The sequence below is a fragment of the Oenanthe melanoleuca genome, chromosome 8, assembly GCF_029582105.1.
Source record: "Oenanthe melanoleuca isolate GR-GAL-2019-014 chromosome 8, OMel1.0, whole genome shotgun sequence".
NCBI classification, from domain to species: domain Eukaryota; kingdom Metazoa; phylum Chordata; class Aves; order Passeriformes; family Muscicapidae; genus Oenanthe; species Oenanthe melanoleuca.
In genome coordinates this window covers 9,865,574-9,890,022 of record NC_079342.1, presented here as the reverse complement: position 1 = coordinate 9,890,022, position 24,449 = coordinate 9,865,574, and the positions used below count along the sequence as shown (strand labels likewise).

Below are 24,449 nucleotides of genomic sequence, written 5' to 3'. Positions count from 1 at the left end.
TGAACACCTAGAATAATTAGCTCATGCCATTTCATTTTATTGATATTTATTGACTACCTAAGGGAAGGGAAAAGCTTCAATGTATGGATTATGCAGTAGATAGGGGTCACAGGTTTTATTTTTACCTTGACATTTACTCATTGTAGATGGTGGATCAGCTACTAAGACAAACATTCTCCAGCTTTAAAAGTTCAATCTCTAAACCTATGACACAGCTTTTATATGTACTGAACACCAGCCTTTGGCATCGATCCTACATGAGGGATGGAGGCATTTAGCAGAGTGCAAGTAATCAAAAGGTATCATGCAAAACAGCTCATGCTGTAGCATTCAAACTGAAAGAAATTCTAAACAGTTCTGCTTTGTTCTTCAAGGCATTACCCCTGCCTGATCTGCACCTACTGTTCCATTGCCTGAACATCTTCACTCTGAAAAATGACATTAGGGAAATACCTATACATGCACATCACAAACCATTTCCCATCGATTTTGGTTAAAAGCTAGGGAGATGCATAAAGAGCTGTCTTTGATGCCCTCTAACAAGCTTAAAAGCAGTAATAACCAGCTCAAACTGCTAGAAATGACTGTGCATGTCAACTGCCTATCACTTCCCATGCATGTGTTTTTGTTACCTTGATTGCTGGAATGGGCTTCTTGGGAATGAAGTGTTTTTTCTCAGCCAGCTCAGCAGCCATGCTCTGTGCCTTCAGCCTAATCTTGTTCTCAGCTATTATCTTTCTGCGTTGCTCCAGGTAAGGCCCAAAACTGGGCAGATTCTGAAACAAAAATCAGTAAACAGGATTATGCTTAGTAAGAGGATGTAGTAAAAATCTGAGACTGACCCAAGGGTGAGACCTCAAGTCCATGCTGACTGCAACTCGCTTCTTATTCAGGAAGCTGAAATTGAAATCAGTAAGACTTCACCAGAGTGAGAAGTGAATAAAAATCAAATATGAACATTGGGATCTGACTTGGAAATATATACTGAATATTAAAATATTAATATCTCAGAGCAGAAAAATAGCTGAATTGCAGGTCAGCATCCAAGAGTATATTATTTCCCCATTGCATACTTGCTTATATATAAAAATGTATCATGCTAAATAATTCAAATGCTAACTTTATTTCTGTTTCATTTTATACTATGTGGAAAGGTATCATAAAATTATCAGTTTACATAGAAGGGTTCCAGCAGTATTTAAGAATATTTGTATCAATATCTGAATAAACCAATACATATTTTTAAAGCTTACAAACATATATTTGGCAGTGTGATAACAGAGGGTTGTTTTGACCTGTCAAAGTAAGGCTAGCAAACACCAAATGAACTGAAACTGATTATACTCTCCTAATTTTCCTCTGTGTCCCACTTGGAACCTTTTCTGCAACATTCAGTCCTCGAACCCAATTAAGCAAACTCCAGAGGAAGATTTCACTGAATTGAAAAACTCATGTCTCACCCAAGAACATGAAAGAGCTGGATCAGAATTCCTAAAACACTCATCTTCCTGAAAAAATAATCCTTTTGCTTACCTGGAGGAGATATGGACAGCTGTAGTGTGCCACAATCGCAGATTTATGTGAGCAAAAAACAGCAGAAAAATGGACTTTTCCTTGATGCAATAGACCATGCCCTTCCTCCCCTCAAACTAGTTCCTTATTCTGCAGAAGTATTTTATCCACCTAACTGAAGCCTGTTCAGAAGCTGCAGCAGGTAGTAACAGGGGATACACAGCCTGAGCAGCTGCTGGCATTAATTCACGCTAATAATACAACCTCAAAGAGCATATCCAACAAGATACAGTACTGCTGTGCTTATCAATTTTTTAAGAGGGAATTTCAATGTGAATTTCAAACCCCAGATTATTTAAAAATTTACAAATTATTATTTTTTAAAATGAAGTAAATCCAGTAGAGGTTACCATGCTCTCCTGCTAATCCTTGGGAGAACAATTCCTCAATGATCTCCGTCAGTCACAGTACCCAACCCTGGCACCTCAGGCTCCTTGCACTGCCAGACAAAAGCTTTCTTGGCTGCTGGTTTTTGGGCACTCTGAGCATACAGCCAGAGGGTGAGATCCTGGAAATGCTCCCCTGCTTCCAAGACTTGGTTTGTGGTCTCAACACATTTTTAACAGCAAGTCAGCTCCAGCCCTGCTGTGTCCAGGAGCTGACCTGGTGCCTCCCTCTGAGCTGAGCCTGCTCTGGGTCACAGCCACAGCCTGGCCCGAGGCAAGGCAGGGCTGGGCTGTGCACATCCACCTGTCCCAGACTCTCATTTGGTCTGTTCAATGGGAACTTTGTTCCCTCATGTCATGCTCAAGGGCTTCCCTATGGGCATCCAACCCCCCTTTCTGGGCAGTTGCTGTACATGAAATGCTACAGGACATCTTAAAATCAGGCTTTGAGTATTTCAGCAAACAGCAGTAAGGTGGTGGCCTTACATACTGAAATCAAATAAGGCAGCAAAAACAGAATTATTTTAGACAGCAAAATGAGTAGAAGGATGAATTTGTCTAATTCCAATCTAATCAATAGGCTGTAAAGCACATACATTCTCTATATGACACACACATTCTATTGCCACACTCTATATTCAACACACATTCTCCATATGACTTTTAGAAAACCTAAAACTTTCCTCAGAATTCTAAAAATTACAAATTCTGATTAAAAGTGTTCTCGTATGTCTATGAATTAGAAATACATTTTTGGCTACAGGTTAGTAGTAGCTATGTCACTGAGGAACTATTTCCTCTCCATAATTTATGTGCTGATGCCAACAGCTCTGGTCTGAGAGGGCAGGAGACTGATGACAGAGCGTTTTTGGATTCTTTCCTGTCTGGCCAGGAATTGAATTGCTGACTTTGAGAGTAGGTAGCAAAGCTAATTTTGCTGAGGTTTTAACTGAGGTAGTAGAGAGAGGAGACACTTGTTCATGGATTGACTGATTGAAGATCATCTTTGGGAACAAGAGCCAAACCTTTGCAGAATAAATCCTTTACTTTTCTGTTCTCTTAACATACACCACACCTCCCAATTTCTGCAGACAGAAACATTAAGAATATTGAAATTAAATAGATGATCTTAGGAAAAGTGTGGAAAAAGAATCTGTTTTTGTGTATAGGTGAGAAGTGAATTACAAAGGCTAATTAATTTTCATGGTTCTGAGATGGAATTAGATTTTTATATCTAGCATAGCTGGTAGCTGGAATGTAGAGCAGGCATTTTGAGAAGTGTGCAATGCCTTCATTTCCATAATTCTGATGTTTTGTAAAGACATGCATGCAGTTAAATTAAACCATATAATCCACATATTTTAAAAATAAATTATGATTAATCTAGAAAACTGAAATCCAACCTTCATATTTGCTGTGCACACTGCTGTTTTTTCCATCAAGAATTTGGCTAAATGGAATTTAAAATAATTAAGGAAACACAAAGGTCTTGGTCCAGGCTTGGGCACACACACAATGAGCTTCCAGTGACTTCACAGAAGGTGACTGTGTGCCCATACAAATGGCTGGTTATTCTGTGTTTGGGGTCTAATAGTTCACAAGCAGCCAAGCCAAATTTCATTAAACAACACTGAAAACCAGCAATCTTTTCTATAGCAATAAATAATACATGAAAATGTAGCCTCAGGAGCTTAGGAAGGACTTACTGATGGTTCCCCTTATGAGTAATGCACAGACATATGGAATGCTGAGGAGACTGCTTATTGTTCAGAGCTGCAATTTCAAACATTTTACAGTCAAAGGCCATATGAAATGGCAAAAAAAAAGTTAATGAAGTGTGTTACTGGATATAGCAAAAGTGGAAAAACGTTGAAATAACTGCAGAGGAGATGGATATTGAAGAGATTTTAAAATTAAATCACGTCTAATCATTGTAGGGGACAACTTCCTAAGCACATGGGGGATTTAACAACAAAATTCCCAATGAAAGCAAAAGCACAGAGCTTGGTGTTCAACTCTGTTTGCTTTTGAAATCTTTATACAGTACTTCTATTTTTTTAATTTCTAGATATTCCAGTGTCACTAAACTCTCCATACACTGGTATCTTTGTCATATCAACATCTGCCTAGAAAAAAACAATTAATATGAATGTGTGGAGCATAGCAAGTGCTTACAAGATTGCAACAAGCAGAGTAATTAGATAATTCTTGTCTACTTATATATCTGTATCAGTGATGTCTATAGCTGCATTATTTGTATCCATCTGTCTCTATATAGACATAATTCAGTGTGTTTCTGCTGGAGGGATAACATCAAGAACGGAGTGTAAATAAATATATTAAGTGGAATTATTGCATTGTTTATAATTGCATTATCACAGAACTTTAAGCTTGAAATATTTTGCTGGAGTATTTTACAGAAAGAAAACAAAAATCCAAATCCTCCCCCCACCTCTGCTTCCAGAAGCTGCCTTTTAACTGATGAACTGTATAAATCTTCAGCAACATTGTGATTTTTGTTGCAGTACTTTCTCCAGGGATTCATCATTGATGAATTTGTTCTTACCAAAAAACCTAAATCCTGCTCATTTAAAGATAACAGTATCTTCCACTAAACCTGTCTCTATTCAGATATAAAAAGGCATTACCCTGCCAATAGAGAACTGACAACTTAATGAATCAACAATGAAACCTTAAGCCAGAGAGCTTTAAGGTGAGTAAGTCTGTTTTGATTATAATTTATTCACGGATCAATCTAAAGGTAATTGAGCATATTATGAACTAAAAAAGGTGCTTGTTTCCTAATGGCTAAAAGTGGAGAGAATCCTGCCCTTCAGACTGCTGCAGTTTTTATGGGCACTCCAGCAAGCAGCCTAGGCAGAGAGCAGGGCACTGCAATAGGCACTCAGACTTTATTCCTCACTTGGAAACTGCTCCGATCCTTACTCTGGGAAAACCCATGGATGTCTCCAAGATGTAGCAGTGGGTTGCTTATTTGGGACCTGTCTGCTCCTAAGGGGCTGGATGCCATCTACTGTTAGAAGACACAGATTTCAGCTGGGTTTGCATGGCAGGGTTTTGGTAGTGGGAGAGGCTTCCCCTGTGTCTGACTGAGCCAAGGGCTCCATTCTATGGATCACTGGCTAATGGACATTTGATGCAACATAGTTAAAAAAATACTGTTTCTCTCATGTGTGAATTTCCCACATTGAATGTAATTATCACATTCCTTTTATACTTGAGTTGTCTCCAGAAAAAGGCAGCACCTACTGCCCTCTAATCTACCAAGTCAGTCATTTTCCCCTGTCCTATGAAGAATAACTGATCTGTTTTTATCTGGTTTCACTATCCTCCCCAAATGCCACTTTCTTCTGTAAATGAGCAGAAAAGCTGGGCTTCATCCCTTTCCTTTCCTGGGACTACATCTGGGAAGGTTTCTCACTGGCTTCAGAGAGCTGGGGAGACAAACAGCCAGGCAGGTGAAATCTAAGAGTGAAACACCTCTTGTCACAGCCAAGTGACTACCTCAGACACAGTGAAAGGTGTGAAGATTGCAGACAGGAATTAATAGCTTTGAGGAGAGTGAAACAGGTGAAGCAGGATCTCTGAACGTGGGAGCATGGTATGGAAAGGCAATCAGATAAGGGAAACATTAACATTTAAGTGAGGTAGACAGCTCCCCTGCCCAGGAGCTACAAGAATTTAAATCAGGTTTGTATAGGTAATTTTATGTCTTCAGTATGAAGGTTTTAGTAATGTTTAACCTCCATTTATTAATGGAAAACTTCTGTATATGATGTAGAAAGTTTTCCAGAGAAAGCAGTTTCAATTTTATTCTTTTTTCTCCCACTTGATCCTGAATCCTTATTTATTCTTTCTAAAGTCTGATGTGCTCAAAATGGCTGCATGTAATTGAATCCTTATTGCCTACTGCATGTATATGTAATACTTGCAGGTACACACTTTATCTGTGCTACAATTTCCAAGCAGTGGTCTGCCTCCATCCTCTTGCAACTTTACAACAACAACAACAACAACAACAGAAAGATTACTATAAAGTTTCCTGAAATGGTATCTGCTTTCTTCCTTGTTCTCAGAGAATACAGTGAAACATAACTCCAACATTTCCAGAGAGAAAAGAAAACACAAGGTCCCAGTAACAAGAACAGCAGCAACAGCAACAAAATCTTGTCACAATGTCAAGGTACCTTGTGTTCCTTCTGGGAAAATAAAAAAAACAAAACCAAAACCCAATAATAACACCAACAGCTGAATTCTATTCCTCTGAAGATGGGAAATAACACACATTTTCATATTCATAGATATATGGAGAGAATATTTTGCACAAGCTTTTCCCATGGGTAACTTGCTTAACTAATGAAAACTATGTGTGGCAATGGAGAAAGTGAAGCTGTGAATTCTTACTCTGTTAGACATTCTTATTCCTTCAGGCATTCAATGCTAAATCCTCCTGCATGGCTGCTTGTCCTGTGCCAGTCCCATACACTGCATGGTCAGAGCCCATCCAGCTGGCACCAGGGCTCACCTCCAGCAGGGAATCCTGCAAGAGTCCTCCAGGAGAGTGTCATGCAGAGGATGGGATACTTCACTCTATCTAGTTTCCACCTGACAGAGAATTTCTTGGGCCAGCATCAGCTGTTGCAGCCCCTAGAGCTGCACAGTTGCATTAGCAAGAAGCCACAAGGACTCTGTCCCTTGTGTAAAGGGTTCTCATGGCTTTGTTTCTTAGAGCTGAGACATTTCTGGCATCAGTGCCTTTAATGATGTGGGAATGCCATCAAAATAAAGGACAGAACACAACAATTATTCAGAAAAAAAAAATGAACTCTGCCTTTCAGTTGTTTTCATTTTTGTTCTTGGACCTTTTATTTGCTTGGTAAACAGCACTGTCTCAGTAATCTGCAATTACTGCCCATATACTTGTTCTCTAAGCTCTGCTGCCCACAGTGTGTGCATATACCATTGCAGTTAGTTACTCAGCTATTTTGTCTGCTCTTTAAACCATGATTATTTAAAGTGAGTGAGCTCATCCCCAGCCCTTCAGTAACTCTGAGACTAAACAGAACAATAATGTGTGTTCTAGGAAAACACACTGCAGTGACCTCACTATGAGATGTACAGTGCCATATTTGAATGTGCAGATAAAAATACCATTAAAAATACCAATTATTTCTCCTTTTGTAATTTTTCTAACACTGACACAATTTTCTCTCCTAGCTCCAAATCAAAAATGAAACATTCTTCATGTTCTAACTCAAATGTTTGGTTTATATACACCAAGTGAGGAAAAAGATTTCAGGATTATAGGCTTACTGTAGTGCAGCAACAACTTACATTCTACAAATGTACTGAAGTCATGAAATATTCATCAATAAAACAAAAAAGAGTTAATATTTGAAGCAAGCTTAGACATTTACAATCAAAAGCCAGGATGACATAGATGATAAAGAAAATGTTACCTTCTGGGGTAAAGAAAAGAAGATACTGATACACATTACTGTGCTACTTCATGAACATCTGGCAGTCTGTCACTTAATAGACAACAACATCTTCTCTAAACAGAAGAGACTTGAATTCATCAGGGATTCCTGTAGTACAGTATGTGCTTAACTTAAGTACCTGCTTTCTGTGATTTCCATAGATTACCATATTCATGACACTGTGGAGTGAAAGCATTCTTCTCACTCTCTAACCAGAACATGGAAAAGAAATTAAAACATTGGCAGGCACTTTGTCTCCAGTTTGTTGGACACGTGAGGAAAGGACTTTCCACCCATTTATGCAGATGAAATCCTGTCAGCTAAGCAGCAGCATAAAGGAGTTGTCAGCAGAATGGCTATTAACAAATATCTGTCAGGCAAGCAAATATAACTGTATTCAAATGTGTTTAGGAAACAGGAACCAGTATCAGTTGAGCCTTAGTGTTGGAAAAAACTTTCTTCAAGGAATATTTTTTACTTTTACTGATACATAAGTAAAAATAATGAGTGCAGTATTCACATTTTCATGTGTATCTCTATACCATTTGTACACATAACTATACATTCAGTTTATGCTCTTCTTACATCAATGCTGTAAATTACATGATCACATGAAAAATGCCATTGCTAGACACTTTTACTCACGCTCTCCAAGCTGGCTGGTAACTGAGCTGCTGAGACCAATGCTAAAATCATGTTTGTTTGTATTTAACCATTCTCTTCTGGGGCTACATGAACTGATGGGATTGACTCCAGCAGTCCTAGAACTGTGTGTTTTCTAGGCTCTTTCAAAGAAGCCTCAGAGATGCCAGCTAGACTATTAAAAGGGAGGAATGAATCTTTTCTTACAGCTATGAGAAAGCACAGATATCCTTGCTGGTCACCAACTGGCCTCTCACTCAGACACTGCTGCCCCAGCAAGGTGAGCAGTAAGCTGAGTTTGCTAATTCCACCTGTGCTAAATGAGCTGGGTGAGGTTCCAGAGGCAGCACAGCCCTTTTTGAGAACAGTGAGGGCCAAGGAAGCTGCATTTAAGATGCCTGTATGACCCATCTGAACCTGTTCAAAGCTCCCTGAGCAGCTCAACATTACCATAGGGCCCAGCAAAGGAGATGAAAAGAGCAACACCTGCACCTGCCTTAGCTCTTCCACACTCCAATCCATCATTTCCTGGTGGAAAACAGCCCCAGACACCCTGCAGTACTTACCCATCCAAGCCTGTGTGTGCACCACTGGGAGCATTCACAGTCCAGTCAGCACTGCCACCAAATTCCTGCTCTCAGGAAATGAGAGACTAAACAGAGACAGCAACCAGCTACCTCCTCTTCCAGACTCTGGAAAGAATGGAGATTCTGAAAGCCACTCTACAAGGCTTTCAGTACATTCAGTAAAATAACTGCTGCTTCCCCTGTGTGCAGAGAAAGTGCATTTCCACCACTGCTGTATGTGTTTCAGCTGCAAATTTGCCTGTCAAGTACTTTCTGCTTGCAATCAAACCTTCCAAAAGAGGTAAGAGCCTACACTTCTCCCATCTGCTGGATCCTTTGCATATTTTTGTTTTGTTTTGATTTTTGTTTATCCTGTCTTTTTGTTTTGATCTACTTTTTTGCATGGAAACTCCAGACTTATTACCAAATGTCTATACTGTAAACAGCATACATCTAGTAATAAACTCCACTTTTCCATGGTAGACTACACACTGAATAACTATACATATATTATTGAACTAATAGATTACTTAAATGCAAACCACTGCTAATAATTCCTATCTAAGCCTTCTTCCACTCCAGATTCACTGTAATCCATTGCTTATGGCAGATGAACTACAACACTTATCCTCCTCCTGCACAGACTCCAACACTTTCCCTCATTCATTTCTCACACATGTAATCCTTCCATCTCTACTTCACACAATCCTAATTTAAATGTAAAGTATTCAGTGCAGACAAAAGAGCTCTAGTCAACTCTTGCAGTTATGACCAAGGAGCCTACTGCTATCTTTTAGTCTTCAAATTCAATAACACAATGCTTTTCATCATCACCTCAATATCCCAAACTCACTAAATCTCATGCTAAGAGCCATAATATAAATAGTTCTAGCCTTAATAGCAAGTACTTCTACCCTCAATAGTCAAAACTCCCACTTCAGCTGGTAAGAGGAAGGATGACACAATGCTGAAAAATCTCCTATAAAGATTTTGGTTATTCTGGTTTGATTAAGGCCTTTGAGCAGTTTTGGAAATGTGATGAAGCAACAGAAAACATATGACAAAAAAAAAAAGAATATAGCTAGATGAAAAAATAGGAATGGTGCACTAAAGGAAAGTGATAATATTTTTTGTAATTTCAAATTATTAAAACTTTTAAACAGACCTGAAAAGAAATAAGTAGTTGCTAAACAGTTTAAAATTATTATTACATCAAACTTATGAATCAAATATAAATAATACATTACAAAGGAGCTTCACTAAACTGATATAACTGCTTCTTATGTCACCATCAAGTAGTGAGGAGACACCAATATGTAGGGACTAAAGTAACAGACAGTATATAAAAACCAAATGTGTAAAACCAGAAGAGCCCTTATTAGAGCCCAAGTCCCCCACAGTGCCTCTCTTGCATATTTATCTGTCTTTATAACAGCTAAAGTATCTAAAGTATCATTTTATTCTGAATATGGCATTACAATGGTCATATATTCTAAAATGCTAATTTGATTAGATTTTCACTTCAGTCAATCAGAGGAAGAATTTGATTTTTAAAAATCTAACATGCAAATCATTAGAAATACAGATTACAGGCATACATCACTGTACTTTTAAAAACTATCTTGTTTTAAATTACTGTAATAGCTTTAAAATGAGTTCTTATCATCTTGGTACTGCAAGACTTCACTGATTTGCATGCAGTTAGGCCTGTGAGTAGATGCACTCAGCTTGCCTTCTGCTATGAAGTATAACCACAATCACCTATTGCTTGAACAGGCCATTCCCTGTTGCACTGCTCATGTTCTCCTTGCAGATGAACAAAGGAGATGCACAAACTTCACCTCTCACTGTGCACTGTGCACTCACTGTGAGCATTCTGCAGGTCAGACGTGGCACAAGAAACCCTCTAAATGATCCTTGCAAAGGAACTCCTGTCCTGGTCCTGCAAAGCCTCTCCAAGGCTCAGCACACAGGAGTTACCCTGGGGCTGAGCCTCCCTGCAGTGACTGGGGAAGCAGGACCACAGCCAGCCCACCCTTCCTGGGTGTGCACCCCTGACTCCCTCCTGGAAACGTGAAACAGAGTGCTCAGTGCACACATCTCCTGTACTGCTTGAATAAACTTGTCTTGTCTGCAGCCATTCTGCACTCAGTTCCAGATAATGTCACCACAGGATAACCTCTTCACATGTGAGTGATCCTGCAAGTCCTACAGAGCATTGCTACTCAAAAATCTGCCATACTTACAAATCTCATCCTCATTTAAATTACAAGATTTAAATAAAAAAATATTTCTTCACATAATTCAGCTTGTTAAAATTATGCCAGATATTTATAGTGATTCAATCTACAGCTCAAAAACAAATCATCTGTGGCCATTTCAACCATTAAGACAGAGAGGGAAACAAAATTTTCTACTTAGTGCAGCTTCTCTACATTAATGCTGTCTACAACAGCAGTGCTGCTCTAAAGGTCACAGATGACATAATTTATGTTATTATAGATAATCCATGTCATCTGTCTGCCTGACTCTTTTTCTCCATATTTTATAGAGGTGCTGTGTATTTCAATGGATAAAGCTCCTAGGAGAGCTCCAGTCTGAGCAGCTTACAAAGGCAGGAGCAGTCACCACACAGGAGAGATTTGCTGTTCTCCTCAGGAAGGCTGGGCCATTTCTTGCCTGCAGAGAACACACATGAGCATAAGTCTGTTCCCAAATATCCAGTCCTTCTGTGTGCAGAGCCCTCCAAGCCATGGCACAGGCAGGGCAAGCTGCAGTTTGCTGCAAGGCGATGGCAGTGGTGAGGAGTGGACTCCAGTTTAGTTCCCAGGTTATCTGTAGGAATGAATGAGCCCAGGCTCCACCACGGCCAAGTGCAGTTTGGCAGTGGGACTTGCAGGGTGGCACATCCTGACACACCATCTGCAGCAACTGCTCAGTTGCCTGGTTTTGTGTCCAGCAGCCTGGGTAGGAACTCAGGGGTGTGCATCTCAATCCCTTCCAGATGCTGAGCAAGGCTGCAGGCTGTGCTTACTGGGGGATGCTAAGGGCTTTATAAAATCCTTTCTAATAACTGATGGCCACTTTGTACTCATGCAATTTCCTGCCCTTAGAACATAAGGATTGATGTTTCCACTGGCACACGTGACTCCAGTGATCTGAGCTGGACTGCTCCTGCACTGCTGGTGATGTACAGGCCCCCTTGGAGGGACTGTGCCCCCTGTGAGCCCCACACCCCTGCCCTGCCTTGTGCAATGTAATGGCCTCAGCATTTACATGCTGCACTGGGGTATTTGTACAGCTCCTTTATGCAGGAGAAGACTCCAGCAAATTACAGCAGCTGTATTCATGGCATGCTTTTGTTTAGTAATCACCTCAGGAGACTGTACAGATCTGAAAAGCATGGAAAGGTATTGTGAGATGGTTTATGAATCCTGCTAATCTTCAAACTGACATTTTCAGGTGTGGGTCTATCCTGCATGGTTTTTATTTTTTAGGAGCTAGGTAATAGCCTTTAGGAGGTCAGCAATTATCCCAGTGCTCCAGGAGTCAAATGCAATTTCATCTCATTTTATTTCATTTTAGATTTATTGCCTTGGTCATTTCAAGCAGATAGATGAGAATGTAATCATGACCAGCTACAGCTTTTGCTGTTCTGTTTCTGCACCTAAACAGCTATGGCAGTGCTCCCAGCCAGCTCCATTAGTTCTTGCTGATACTGTTAGTATTCTTCAACCACAGTTTTGATATCAAATTGCATTTTCTTCCACTGGTATCCACACTAAGGGATGCTCAAAAGATACTGAGGTAGTTACAGTCTGTAATTCTTACATTTAATACATTTGCTAACATATTAATATTGCATCTGAAACTGAAAAGACTTTTTAGAGATGGAAAGTATATTACCACCTGCAGGTCTGTGCAATGCCTTGTTAAATTGCTAAAAGACTGTGCATACATATGCACAGCTTCCCATCTTCTCTGCAGCTGGCTGACCTGTGGCTCTGGAAAACCTCAGCAATGAGACATGCTCACCTTACTTTCACTTGCCTTAATGCTTTTTCTCTGAGTGCTGAGGACATTCTATCAATCAAGTGCCCTCCTGGCTGCATCACTGTGTCCATTCCCAGCTTTTCTTTGCCTAGAACATTTCCCAGATCTTTAAAACACCATGTAAATACTTTGCTACCAAGTTCAGCTAAATTTTCTGACTTTTTGTCTGTAACTTTAATGAACTGTTTGCCCCAGTTTTGTCACATGCTTCCTTCATTTATTCACTTCATTTAGTTAAAAGCAGAGTATGTGTGAGTTATCTATACTTCCTGGTATTTTGATTTGTTCAGCTGTTTTTTTGATAATCAGCATTGTCCTGCTGGCATTTTGATTGTTTCTATCATGTACATTTTTGATTGTTTCTATGCTGTACATTTTTGTCAGCAGTTTTAGACTCCCAGAAAATGCCAACAAAGTCTGTTGTCTAGTATTTACTGGTGTTTTAACTATCCAGCTGGCATTCAAACTCTTCTCTGCTTTAGTGCTGCTGCTCTTAGTTTAAAGTTCACGCTTCTGCAAACGGCACCAAAAGTTTCTTTTTGCTCTTGTGTAGTGCATCAAAGCCAGATATGAGGAAAGTTACATTTTTTGAGTTAGTTTGCTTTCCTGATGTGGTGAATTCTTCCTTTTTGCTACTGCAAGCAAGCTTTGGCAAAACAATCTTCTTGCCAATGCAAAAAAGCCCCATATGTGAGACAATTACCAGTCAATTCCTCTCCTCTGCTTTGTCCTAACGCATTTGTGTTTGCACAAAACTTTTCCTTGTCTATGCAAACCTTTTCTGGGCAGTTCAGGGCTTGTCTCCACTGCACTGGTGGTCTCAGCTGGTGCCCAGGAGCCCTGCATTGCTGCTGTGCTGCTGCACGAGCTCTGCACCCGTGGTTTGCTCAGACCAGAGCTCACCTTTGATGCGAATCTCTTCCCTGTCCCCACACACCACACCTCACTCAAGGCAGCACAGCTGCAGGGAGCACAAACTGCATCTTATTTTGGATGAAATGAAACCTGAGTATGTGCTCCAGGGATGCAGCTGAAATGAGCTCCAGCTGCTAATGGGCACTTAGCCCATGAGAGCAGACAAGAGCGAGCAGTCAGTAAGAAACCCTGGGATGCACACGTGTGGACACCAGCCTGCAGCATCAACCACTTCACTCTGCACCCCTGTTCCTGTCTGGCCTGTCTGTCTGCACTAGTCCTTCATGTAAACAGAACCTCTGGGTGCTCTCATTTGAACCACTGCAATTTCACCCACCTACAAACTGAATTCAGTCTCTGGGATGCAATGAACTCACGGGTTAGCTGCTTTATATCATCACAAAAGACAGGGACTTACCAGGTTTTCACACCATCCATACAGAAATATGTGTATTAGTCACATACTTATATTGTCACATCCTATTATATCTTAGATATTTCTGGAGATTTTCTAAAAATTCTGACTGCTTTTCTTCATTTTGGAGCCTCAGACTGTTGGAGCTCCTTTTCTGAGTGTAATTTTCACCAACATCTAACAGAGCTCATTTCTGTGTCCATCTGTCCATCTTTCATGCCCAGTCACATACTGCCATTACTTGCTTCTCAGTCTTTAGCAAGATACTGTCTATCTCCAAGCAGTAAATCAGTGTCTGGGAAGGTTCCTGGGCACGAGGATGTTTTCATCTCTCCTAACAAAGCATTACAACATTTTTTGCCTGCTTCTGGCCTGTGCTGGCTATGAGTGTCCCAGGCAATTCCTGGGAAGGCTTTGGAAGTCAGCATGCTCCAGGAGCCATTCCCAGCAGGCAGGCTGCCTGCAGCCAGGCTGTTTGGAGACCAGCAGCCTCTGATCAGCAGCACAGGCTGCTCGGTGCCAGCTGGCTCAGCACCCAGGAGTGTTCCCGGCTACGTTTCATTTGGAGCTACAGACACTTCTCTCCTGTCTGAAGTTAGGTGCCTACAGGAATCTAATCACTTCTGATGTCAGTGCCCAGGCAGAATGAAGCAGTGTTACATCCAACTAGTTTCAAAAAATGCTATTGTCTGTCATAAGGGACTTCCTGGAACCAGAGAGACAAAGCCCAATGCTAATCATAAAAGGGATGTGGTGGGATGGCATTGTTTATCCCTGCATTTTTTAACATTTAAGAACACCTTACCTTCTTTCTTTTTTATTTCCCCCAAAATAAGAGAAGTCCAATTACAGCTTTAAAAATACAAGAAAATGAACAATATTCTAGCGTGAGACAAAGAATGAGCTGTATCTTCAACCTAGTCTTAAAGCAAGTTCCTGCACCAGGAATAAATGGTTTGTCCATTCTATGGCTACTTTACACTACACAGGGCTCCTTCACACTTTTTAAAATGCTCTTGTAGTCTCAATTAGGAAGCAAAGCAATCTCAGGATGCTATAGAGTTTTCTTTTTGACACTTTACTGATATCAGGGACACAGATACTGACACCAGTACAGGCAGATCATAAAAACATAGTATTTTGATTTAATACTCCTCTGTAAGTGAAATAAGAGCTTAAAACAATTACTGTTGATGACTGCTTCCAGCTTCTTTAATATAATTTACAATAACTTGTTTATCTCTTAAGAAAACTTTGCTTTAAAGTCTTTAAACATTTCCCTAACAGAAATGAGCAGATTTGAAGGATCCACTGACTCATTTTTGGTAACAATGAAACTGATCTAGGTCAAATACGTGGCAGATCCCAATGACACTACTGAGAGTATGGATCATATTTAAAGACCAGACTAGGCACCTAGTTTCCTGCTTTAAGAATGAGAAACATCTTGAGAATTATAATGTCTTACATTTTTCTGAAAATAATACAAACTGAATATTCACAGAATGAGTCTCGGGAACAGAACTGTGAACTCATTTTCATTTCCTTTCAGTATTTAATTAGGTTCCTTGAGCCTGCTTCTAAGTGTCTCTGTTTCTGTTCCAGAGGACAAAAGAAACCAGATAAAATGGATGCTTTCATATTGTTGCCTTCCCTTGCAAAGGTTTTATGCCACCTTCATCATTAAAATATCCCAGCAGTGTCTCTTAACTAATGAACTCCACCCATCTTCCACACCTCAGCTGCTCTCTCATTCTCATTCTTTGGTATGGGACAGGATGCTTGGTTTTGGTTAAGATTTTAATAATTTCCTTCCATCAAAAGCAAAAGCAAGTAGCAACAGAGATACACTTTTGCACAGAGAAGGTAAAGCTGGAAAAGTGCCTTTTGCTGTCAGGGTGAAAGGCAAAGGCACTGCCTGAGCCCAAGGTGCTGTGAGAGCTTGTTCCACAGCTGTGTCCATGCCCCTAAGCCAATCCAGCCACCTTCCACAGCACTGGTGTAAAAAAAATTATAAAAAGTGTGCACTTTGCTGTTCTGTGCCTGGATGGCTCATGGGGGGGTTCCCATTGCCAGCACGTGCAGGGAGCCAGGGAGAAAAACAAAAATAAAACACATGGAGACAGCCAAGGAGGTCAGTGCTTCACCTGAGATGGAAGATGGATGTTTCCTTCAGTGAGTGCTGAACCTTGCAGCTGAGCTGCCCTGTTGGCAAGTGCTGGAGATCCAGCCTGGCAGGGAGGGAGGATGGTCTGGTGTGCTCACACCAGCTGAGGCTCTGAGCAGACAGGCTGCAGCACTGCAAACAAGGTGAAGTTTTCCAGAAGGTAATTACAACTGCTGCTACTTCATACTTTCCATTCTTCTACTTCTTAGTAGAAGGTAAATCACAGAAATAATAAATCCTTCTACAGAAATGCAAAGCAGAACTAAGAATGAAATTGATGTCGCAATTTTAATTTATCACTTTCATTGCTGGTAATTTATACACAAATACTCTGCCATTAGTTCCCCCTGGAAAAGAATCCAATCCCTTTCAAACATCCCCCATGAACACCAGATACAGACACTGAGTTTCATGCTGTATTTTAGTATGTCTTAAAAGATTTCCTATTTTTTTCAAGTTGGAGAGAAGAACATGCTCCTGTAGCAAGACAAAAGAAAGCATGTTTCAACCTTTATTTGAAGTTCCTGATTGTTGGGATAAGGGTTGAAGAATAATTTAAGATACATCAGCTATAATAGATCACAGTAAAAACTTCCAAGGGTCTTTTTCAAAAGTCTTACTGTTCTTATGCATATAAAGCCATCTGGGGCACAAACAAAGTTGAACTTTCTGGCTGAGCTCACTTCACAACTTGCAGCTTGGCTCCAGTGTAGATCACTAAGCCAGATATTATCTTTCAAGAATTCCTCAAGGACTTAAGCCCAGATAAACACCACAACATAAATGTTTCATGGCTCTCCTGCTATCACAGCACACGTCACACAGGGGCCAGGACCTGGCCATGGGGTTATCAGGTCTCCCACTGCAGGTTCATGGTTTGGGGCAGGGTTTATGCTGCAGAGCATCCCCAGATGGGCACAGGCTGGCAAGTGGGGCATGGAGTGCCAGGAACAGCCACTGTGGAGCTACTGAGGCAGAGAAAAACTGGAAATGTTTTGAACTTCTTTGCAACTGCTTCTTAGAAAGTGAGAGACCATGGGAAAAGTTCAAATGTCTCAAACTCCAGCTGAGTTTGGAGGGGAAAAATCCCCATGAATTAGCATGAGAACTGTACATTTCAGAAACTCCTGTCTGTGACAATGGAGGTAAGCTTCAGTACTCATTGAGGCAGCAGATTTCCTACCAACCTCCTCTGCCTTCAAGATGAGCATTTGGTATGTTATACAAAGACAGCACTAATGAGGACAATTGTGTCATTTTCTCTGCCAAGTTTTCAGAGAAAGCAGACACATTTTGGGGAGTTACTGATTTCAGATTAAACAAAGTCTCTGGAATTTGCTCTCCACCATTATTGTACTAGCACCTTTGTTTTAATGCTACTTAATTACTTAACAATTCACTTTGTATAACTGAACGATTTTATCTCTAATCTAGAAATTTCTTCTTAAAATCAAGTAAGACATTTTCAATAGGTAAACATCTGAACTGTGTTTTTTACTGACTGAGCTAAGAATGGTCTTCAGCAATATACTGAAATTATTTGTTCAAGCAAGTGTTTACAAGTACATTGAAATCAATTGTTACCTTAAAGTCAATCAGTACATTAAAATCAAAATTCTTAATTTTCTTAACTCCAAAAAAATTTCTATTCCTTCATGACTGTAAAAGACAAGTAGACACCATATGCAATAAAACAACTCCGAGCCTAAAATTTTAATCCAGTTGTTCAATAACTTCTATTTCTTTGCAGTAATTTTACTTTATTATACTTTTATAATACCCTCAAATATATCTATAAAACTTTACAGCCCTTTTCCAACAGCATTTGGGGTGTGGTCTCAAAAGAAGCAGGTTTATGAGCTGCAAGACAAGAAGAAAATTGAAGTGCCCTTATGGGACTGAGGCAGGGCCAGATTTTGATATATCCACCACTACCTGTGTAATTCTTGAGTCTCCAAGTTTCCATTGCAATTGCTTTATGGAATTATCTTGTACTGAACTGATAACACTGTACAAGCTCTCAGTGCTGAAACCAAAGTGAGGTATGTTGTGGCACAGTCCCTTCCACAGCAGCACTTGTGCATCTCCTGGCCAATGCTTAAGGCCAGGGACTGCACCCCCTGTGATGGACAATCCCAAGGGCAGCTCACCCTGTCACACACTTTACACTGAGACCTTTCTCTGCACCAGCTGGGGATGATATTTGAGAGTTACAGTCTTACAGCAGACTGTGTTAAGATTTCACCTAATTGCATGTCAATAAATGCTCAATTCTGCACTAAAAGTTATATTCCCAGTGTGTGGTGAATTATGAGCCAGTACCAAAATAGTGGTCAAAACCAGTGGCATTCCCTCCCAAACTGCCATTTAGGAGCTGGGCAACTAAAGACACAGTCTGGATGGAGAGGAAATGTTTTTTTTAAATGGAGATAGAGAGACAGACGTTCAAGCTCTCCAGACTGAACTTTGATCAGCTAAATGTTGTTATAAATACCTTTGCAAACTATTCACACTACGCAGACAAAAATAGCTCAGCAATAAACAACAGAGAAATAAATTAGGTCCTGTGGAAAAATGTAAACACTGTTTCTCCTCCATCTGCTTTATCCTGGTAAATAAGTCCAAAATCCAGCAGCAGGCACAAAAGCCCACCCACAGACCAGGGACTGAAGGTCAAAACCAAGCTATGACAGAACTGATAAGAAAATAGGTGCTGTCTATCAAATGAAAATTGACTTTGTTGTGCAGAAAGAGAGGGGGGTTCTGAAGTGTGAGGCATTTATTAGCCCTGTTCTACACCAACCAAAACAGTCCTGAGGCTGTGCTCCTTTGGGTGCCCCCAGCAAATGGTGATTACAAAAGGCACACTCATCACCAAAGGGTTTGGGGTTGCTCCTGATTTAACTGGTAACTTCAGAAGCTTCAAAATATAATTTTTCCTAATGGAAATGGTACATGAGCTGCTTAGAGTTTGGAGATATATTTTTAGCAAAAGAGAAAATATAGATATGTTTGTGCTTATAGAGCTTTCTGTGTTTACAATGAGTCTTCTGCTTGTCAATTTACAAATGGAAAATTTTGAAATGACATTTCAAAATGTCAGAAGTGCTCAGCATTTGAAAGAAGGCTCAGTAAAGGCAAGGAAAAACTGCTGGAGAGACTAGATTAGACTTTTGGTTTGGAGTTGGTACAATATGCCTTTTGGCATATATTTAATATTACTATGATTAGTTGCAGTAATAGTAGCAAATATTCAGAAAATATTAAGTAATGATTAGCATCTAGGATATAATGCTCTATGCTGTAATGATGGTTAATATAAATAAATATAATTATAGTTTATAGGTTCTAGACTTCAACTGCTTTAAACTCAACTGCAAGACCTTGTCCTGATGGATCTAAAAAAAACTGTATTTCAATGATATGTGTCTGCATTTCTCATGAATCCAGACATTATGTATAAAACAAATAAATATAAAATAAAATAAATATAAATAAATAAATAAATATATAAATAAATAATCTACTTGGAAAAAATATAACATAGTAATAGAAAAGAATGTATTAATTATTAAAAGCAGTCAAACAGGAAAGACACAAAACGATTAACCAAAGAACAGGTATATAATGTGACATATCCTGACCAATAAATGTAAATTACACTGGATAGTTACAAGGGTAGAAATCAAAAACACAGCCATGGCATAAAATATAAAAGGAGATATTTCATTAAAACATGTCTGCTGAGGTGAATGAAGGGCAAACAAGGTCTTACCTGCATGAGGATTAGACCCACCTTCTTAATAACAGCTAGGGTAGGTGTTCCTAAACATCCACCATCAGAGCACCCAACTTCAATCAGCCTGAATGAGATCCCAAGAAATCAATAAAATTCTTGCCAGGCCACTTCAAACCATTACAGAGCCCCAGTGTGGAGCAACAGATTACAGGCTGGCTGTAATTTTTCCCTGGAACAACCCAAACACAGTTCTTGGGCTTTAATGAGTTTTGTTCAGCATGAATAGGTCAGCAGAGAGCAGAAATCTCTTTCCTCAACTTCTCCATGTAGAAATGGTGTGCCACCAGCTCCATTCAGGTACTGGGGACAGTTGTCCTGTGCCAGTGTATGACTCATGGACAATGGAACAGAATGACATTTGCCTATAAAAAATTCAGCAAGTACTGCTAAGAAACCCATGTGGTTGAATCAAAACTGCTCAAGATGACAGAAAAAACTTCAAGGGCTTTCAACAGCAATAAAAATAAAGTAAATGGGAAAGGTCATAATCATGTTCCTTAAGTGTGATCTTATTCTTTAAGCAAAAAGACATTTCAATTGCATACTATTAGATATTTACAGCTCCAGTGACTTACAGTGAGTCACTGTCTGGACACTTTATAAGGATCCAGTGGCTTCCATGGGTAGCCCCTATTGTGCAGCTATAATGCTAGAAAGGGCCAGGGTCAGGAAAAGTCTGCAAGTCCAGCACATGAGTCCTGGCAACTCCAATTTTCTCCCAGCAGTACTTCCATTAGACTCCATGCATTCAAGTTTTTAAAGGGGGGAGCCCCCTTTAATTGCAGCAGCACAGCAGGAAACCTCCCTCATTTTACAAAAACACTTTTCTTAATCAGGATAATTTTTCTCCTACTTTTCCTGAACACTTCCCCTCCCATTCAATTCATCAGTCTCGGCTTAGTTTTCACTCTGCATCAGAAAATCCCCTTTCTTCACTGACTGCAAACCTCAAACATTTGTACCTCACTGACTTCTCCACCCCTTATGTTTACATGCATCATTTGGGCAGGACACTTTGGGACTTTAGGCTTCTTTAGCCTCTCCCCATAAACAACTCCTGTACTTCTCATACATATCTGCATGCCACTACATTTCAGGCTGTTCTTATGGGCCATACTATTGCAAACGCCCTCTCAAAACTAGCTTAAGAATAAAAGAGTTATTGAAAACAGGCTGAAAATGAATTCTAAGTCTGCTGTCTATGATCAACACCACCTACTTAATTTTGCACTGTTCTTGTGTGCACATTGTGGCCCACAGAGTACCTTGCTATCCAAATAAACAGCTTTCTTAGATGAGAACCTTAAAAGGACACTGATTCTTTCAGAAGGTAAAAGCCCAAGTCTTTTCCTGCACATGAGTGTGTGTGTCTGTGACTAGTACCATAATCAACATGGGAACACACAAATAAAATCAGGTTTTACTAATAATAGCTACCTGTAGATACAGAAGAGGCCATTCTGATTGCACAGATATTTCCAAGCCATCTGGATGTCTGTAGGATACAGCCTGCAACTCCCTAAGACTACACCTCATGTAATATCAAGCATTTTACCAGGGCTTAATGAACTAAAAGATGGTTAGAAGTACTGCTTAGAAATACACAATGTTGTTAATAAATGTCTTCTCTCACTAGGGGTAGATTCTAGAGGAAGAATTTCATATCATCAGGTTCTCAGACTAGTAATTATAGCTTACATTTTGAAAGCCACAACCTTGCTTTCATGAATGCAATTTGCATCAAAATCTGCTCTTACAAAATCAGGGAGAAGAGTTTTGCACACATAAATTAATTGCCAACCCATTTTCTAGTGGTTGAACTGCAGACAATTAGCTATCAATCACTACTGACCTGGGCTTTACTCAGTGAGGACACAAAGAGTAAGGCTCTGCAACTAATACCAATCAACAAATACTGCAGCATCCTAAACATCCCCAAAATCTGTCTTCACTGACAAAGAAAATACTCTTTGGGAGTAAAAGCTGGTAGAGAACTGAAGGCTGGAGAAGGAGGGAGGAGAGGGAAAGAGAGAGATACCGAATTGCTCTCAATGAATATGAAAAAGCTGATCTCTGCCATTGAGGAAAATTCTTGCACCAGCAAGTGCTGACTGATTGTGATGAGGAATGCTTTATCACCCAGATCCAGACACCCTTTCATATGGTGATTATTATTCCTGTCGTGACCCTCTGGTCATCAAGCCACAGTGTCTTTTGTCACGAAACAACTATCCAATAAGGAATAATCTAGGAATAAGCCTGTAGCATAATATCTTCTGCTTGCTTATACACACAGCAGGAGGAGGAAAATCTTCTTCCTGTGAGTTATTACCTGCTCTAATCCACTTTGGAAAATAGCAGTATTTTCTTAATTTTGTGAAGCATGCAAACATATATTTTACAAACTACAGCTACATGAACAGCTCAGACTGAAGCTGAAAGCAAATCTTAAAGCTCTCTCAGGTAATAAAAAATAGTCCAGCATCACCACCAAATTCATGGCAGCACAGAAACTATCAAATATTCACATTAAACTTGATAAGAACATTCAAAGACTGAATTGCATGCCAGCTTGCCTCTATGTTTAATTTCATATTGTGTTCTGTCTGCCCTAATTCCTGATGCCATTCTTGGAGCTTTGACAAACAGAGGTAACACATGTAAAAAACCCAACAAATGCCACATACTACCTGAAACATTAGGTCTGGCTTAGTTCTTATACAATTGCAGAGACATTTTATATTAACATCACCATCATCCATGTTAATATTATCCAACTACAATCCGCTTTAGAACTCATTTAACCTTCCACACACTATTTCTCTGTTTTTTTCCAATTCAATTCCTTGAGAAAAGGGGTACTCCTGTGCAGTCAGTCAGTGTACAGCACACTGAAAGCATCCAGGGAAGAAGGGCTGGGAACCCTGCTCTGGGAGCAGAATGAGGAGCCATTTCTGGCCACACAAGCCAGTTCTTGTTATGTCTTTTCTGTCTCTACTGCCTATGTAGATCACCTAACACAAGGGCTGTTTTGAATGGTTTTATCCAGCCAGCAAGCTAACCCTAAGTAACAAATACAACAATACATATACAATTGTACAGAATAAAAAATTAATGGTGTTAGAGAAGGATGATGCACAGAGACATTATGTGTGACACTGGGGAGGAAGTGGGGGTAAGTGTGCATGGTTAATATGAAAAGATGTCAAAAAAAATGAAGCATAATAATAGTGCAATTTATCCTTGCTAAACGTACTGCACTGTGCTATAATTAAATATGAAAACCTAAATTTATCTCTATGTTCGGCTGTCATTAACTTAACAGGGAGTGCACATGTTCTAATCTAATGGCTGATTTTTTTCTCCATGTGCAGCATATTAAAATGTATATTAGCCTCAAGGTGCATAAACACAAAATAATAGACCAAAGGTTTTGGCCTGTGGAGAAAAAAATCCATGCTCAAAGGCCGTCAAGTAGCTGGTGATGCAGGGGAGACACTCACTTAGCCTCATTAAGCCGAAGCTCTCTTTTGCTTGTCTTTTGTTCTGCATGACAGCAGCCTCTTTGTTGTATAATAATTCATTCCAAGTTCCTTCCAAGCTACTGAAACTGGTGAACTGTGGCCATTTTAATGAGCAGTATTGGTGGTATGCATAATCTGGGAGCCACGTGGACCAGGCAATCACAGAGCACTGCAGCCAGCAAAATGAGATACTGTCGAAATCACAAATTTGTCAAGTTGTTTTTGGACAGGGTATTATAATAAGCACTAAAATATGCATCTTATTACTCTGCATCTGCCAGTCAAAGATCACTGTAATGAATGCATGCTGCAGGGTATGACCAGGCCGTTTCCCTAAGTAAAACAAACTGCAGAGTACAAAAAAAGAATTATGTATTTTTGGCAGTGCCTGGATTTTTTTTTTTTTTTTAATCCTTTTTCATCAGGAGTTGGATTTTCCTGGCTTGATGTCCACTGCCAGCAGTGAATGCACTAAAACTGCCACAGCCAAGGTGCTAATGTGAATACATGGTTTCTTAATAGCCACATTTGTGCCTGTGCATCTGAAACTTTAAACTCCATGCTCGAAGCAAATTTAGCATACAGTACATATAAACCCCACAAAGATTAAACTACTTTAAATACACTTTAATAATCCTAGCTGCCTTTGTTTAATACATTTCTACTGCAAATGGCTTCACCGTTAGGGAAGATACATTTTACATAACCTGCTCTCTCTGTGAGAAACAGCACTGTAGGTAATCACAACATAAACTTCCATAACAGAACCATTAGGAAAAAAAATATTTTAAAGCAGTCCTTTTTTTTTTCTACAGATTTGTCAGACTCATAATTGAACTCAGCTTGAAAGGCTGGGAGATTCCCCAATGGCAGCAAAGCTGGTAAAATACACTTTGTGCAGGGAGGAGC

General features: G+C 39.8%; 1 protein-coding gene across 2 annotated transcripts in view; it reads right to left on the bottom strand.

Moving 5' to 3' along the window:
* DPYD (dihydropyrimidine dehydrogenase) overlaps positions 1 to 24,449 on the bottom strand; it is a 316,439-nt gene that overhangs the window by 11,878 nt on the left and 280,112 nt on the right. For both annotated transcript variants that reach the window (XM_056497180.1, XM_056497181.1), the window contains exon 21: positions 633 to 776. In XM_056497180.1, coding sequence (XP_056353155.1) covers positions 633 to 776 — 144 coding nt within the window. The remainder of the gene's footprint in view (positions 1 to 632; positions 777 to 24,449) is intronic.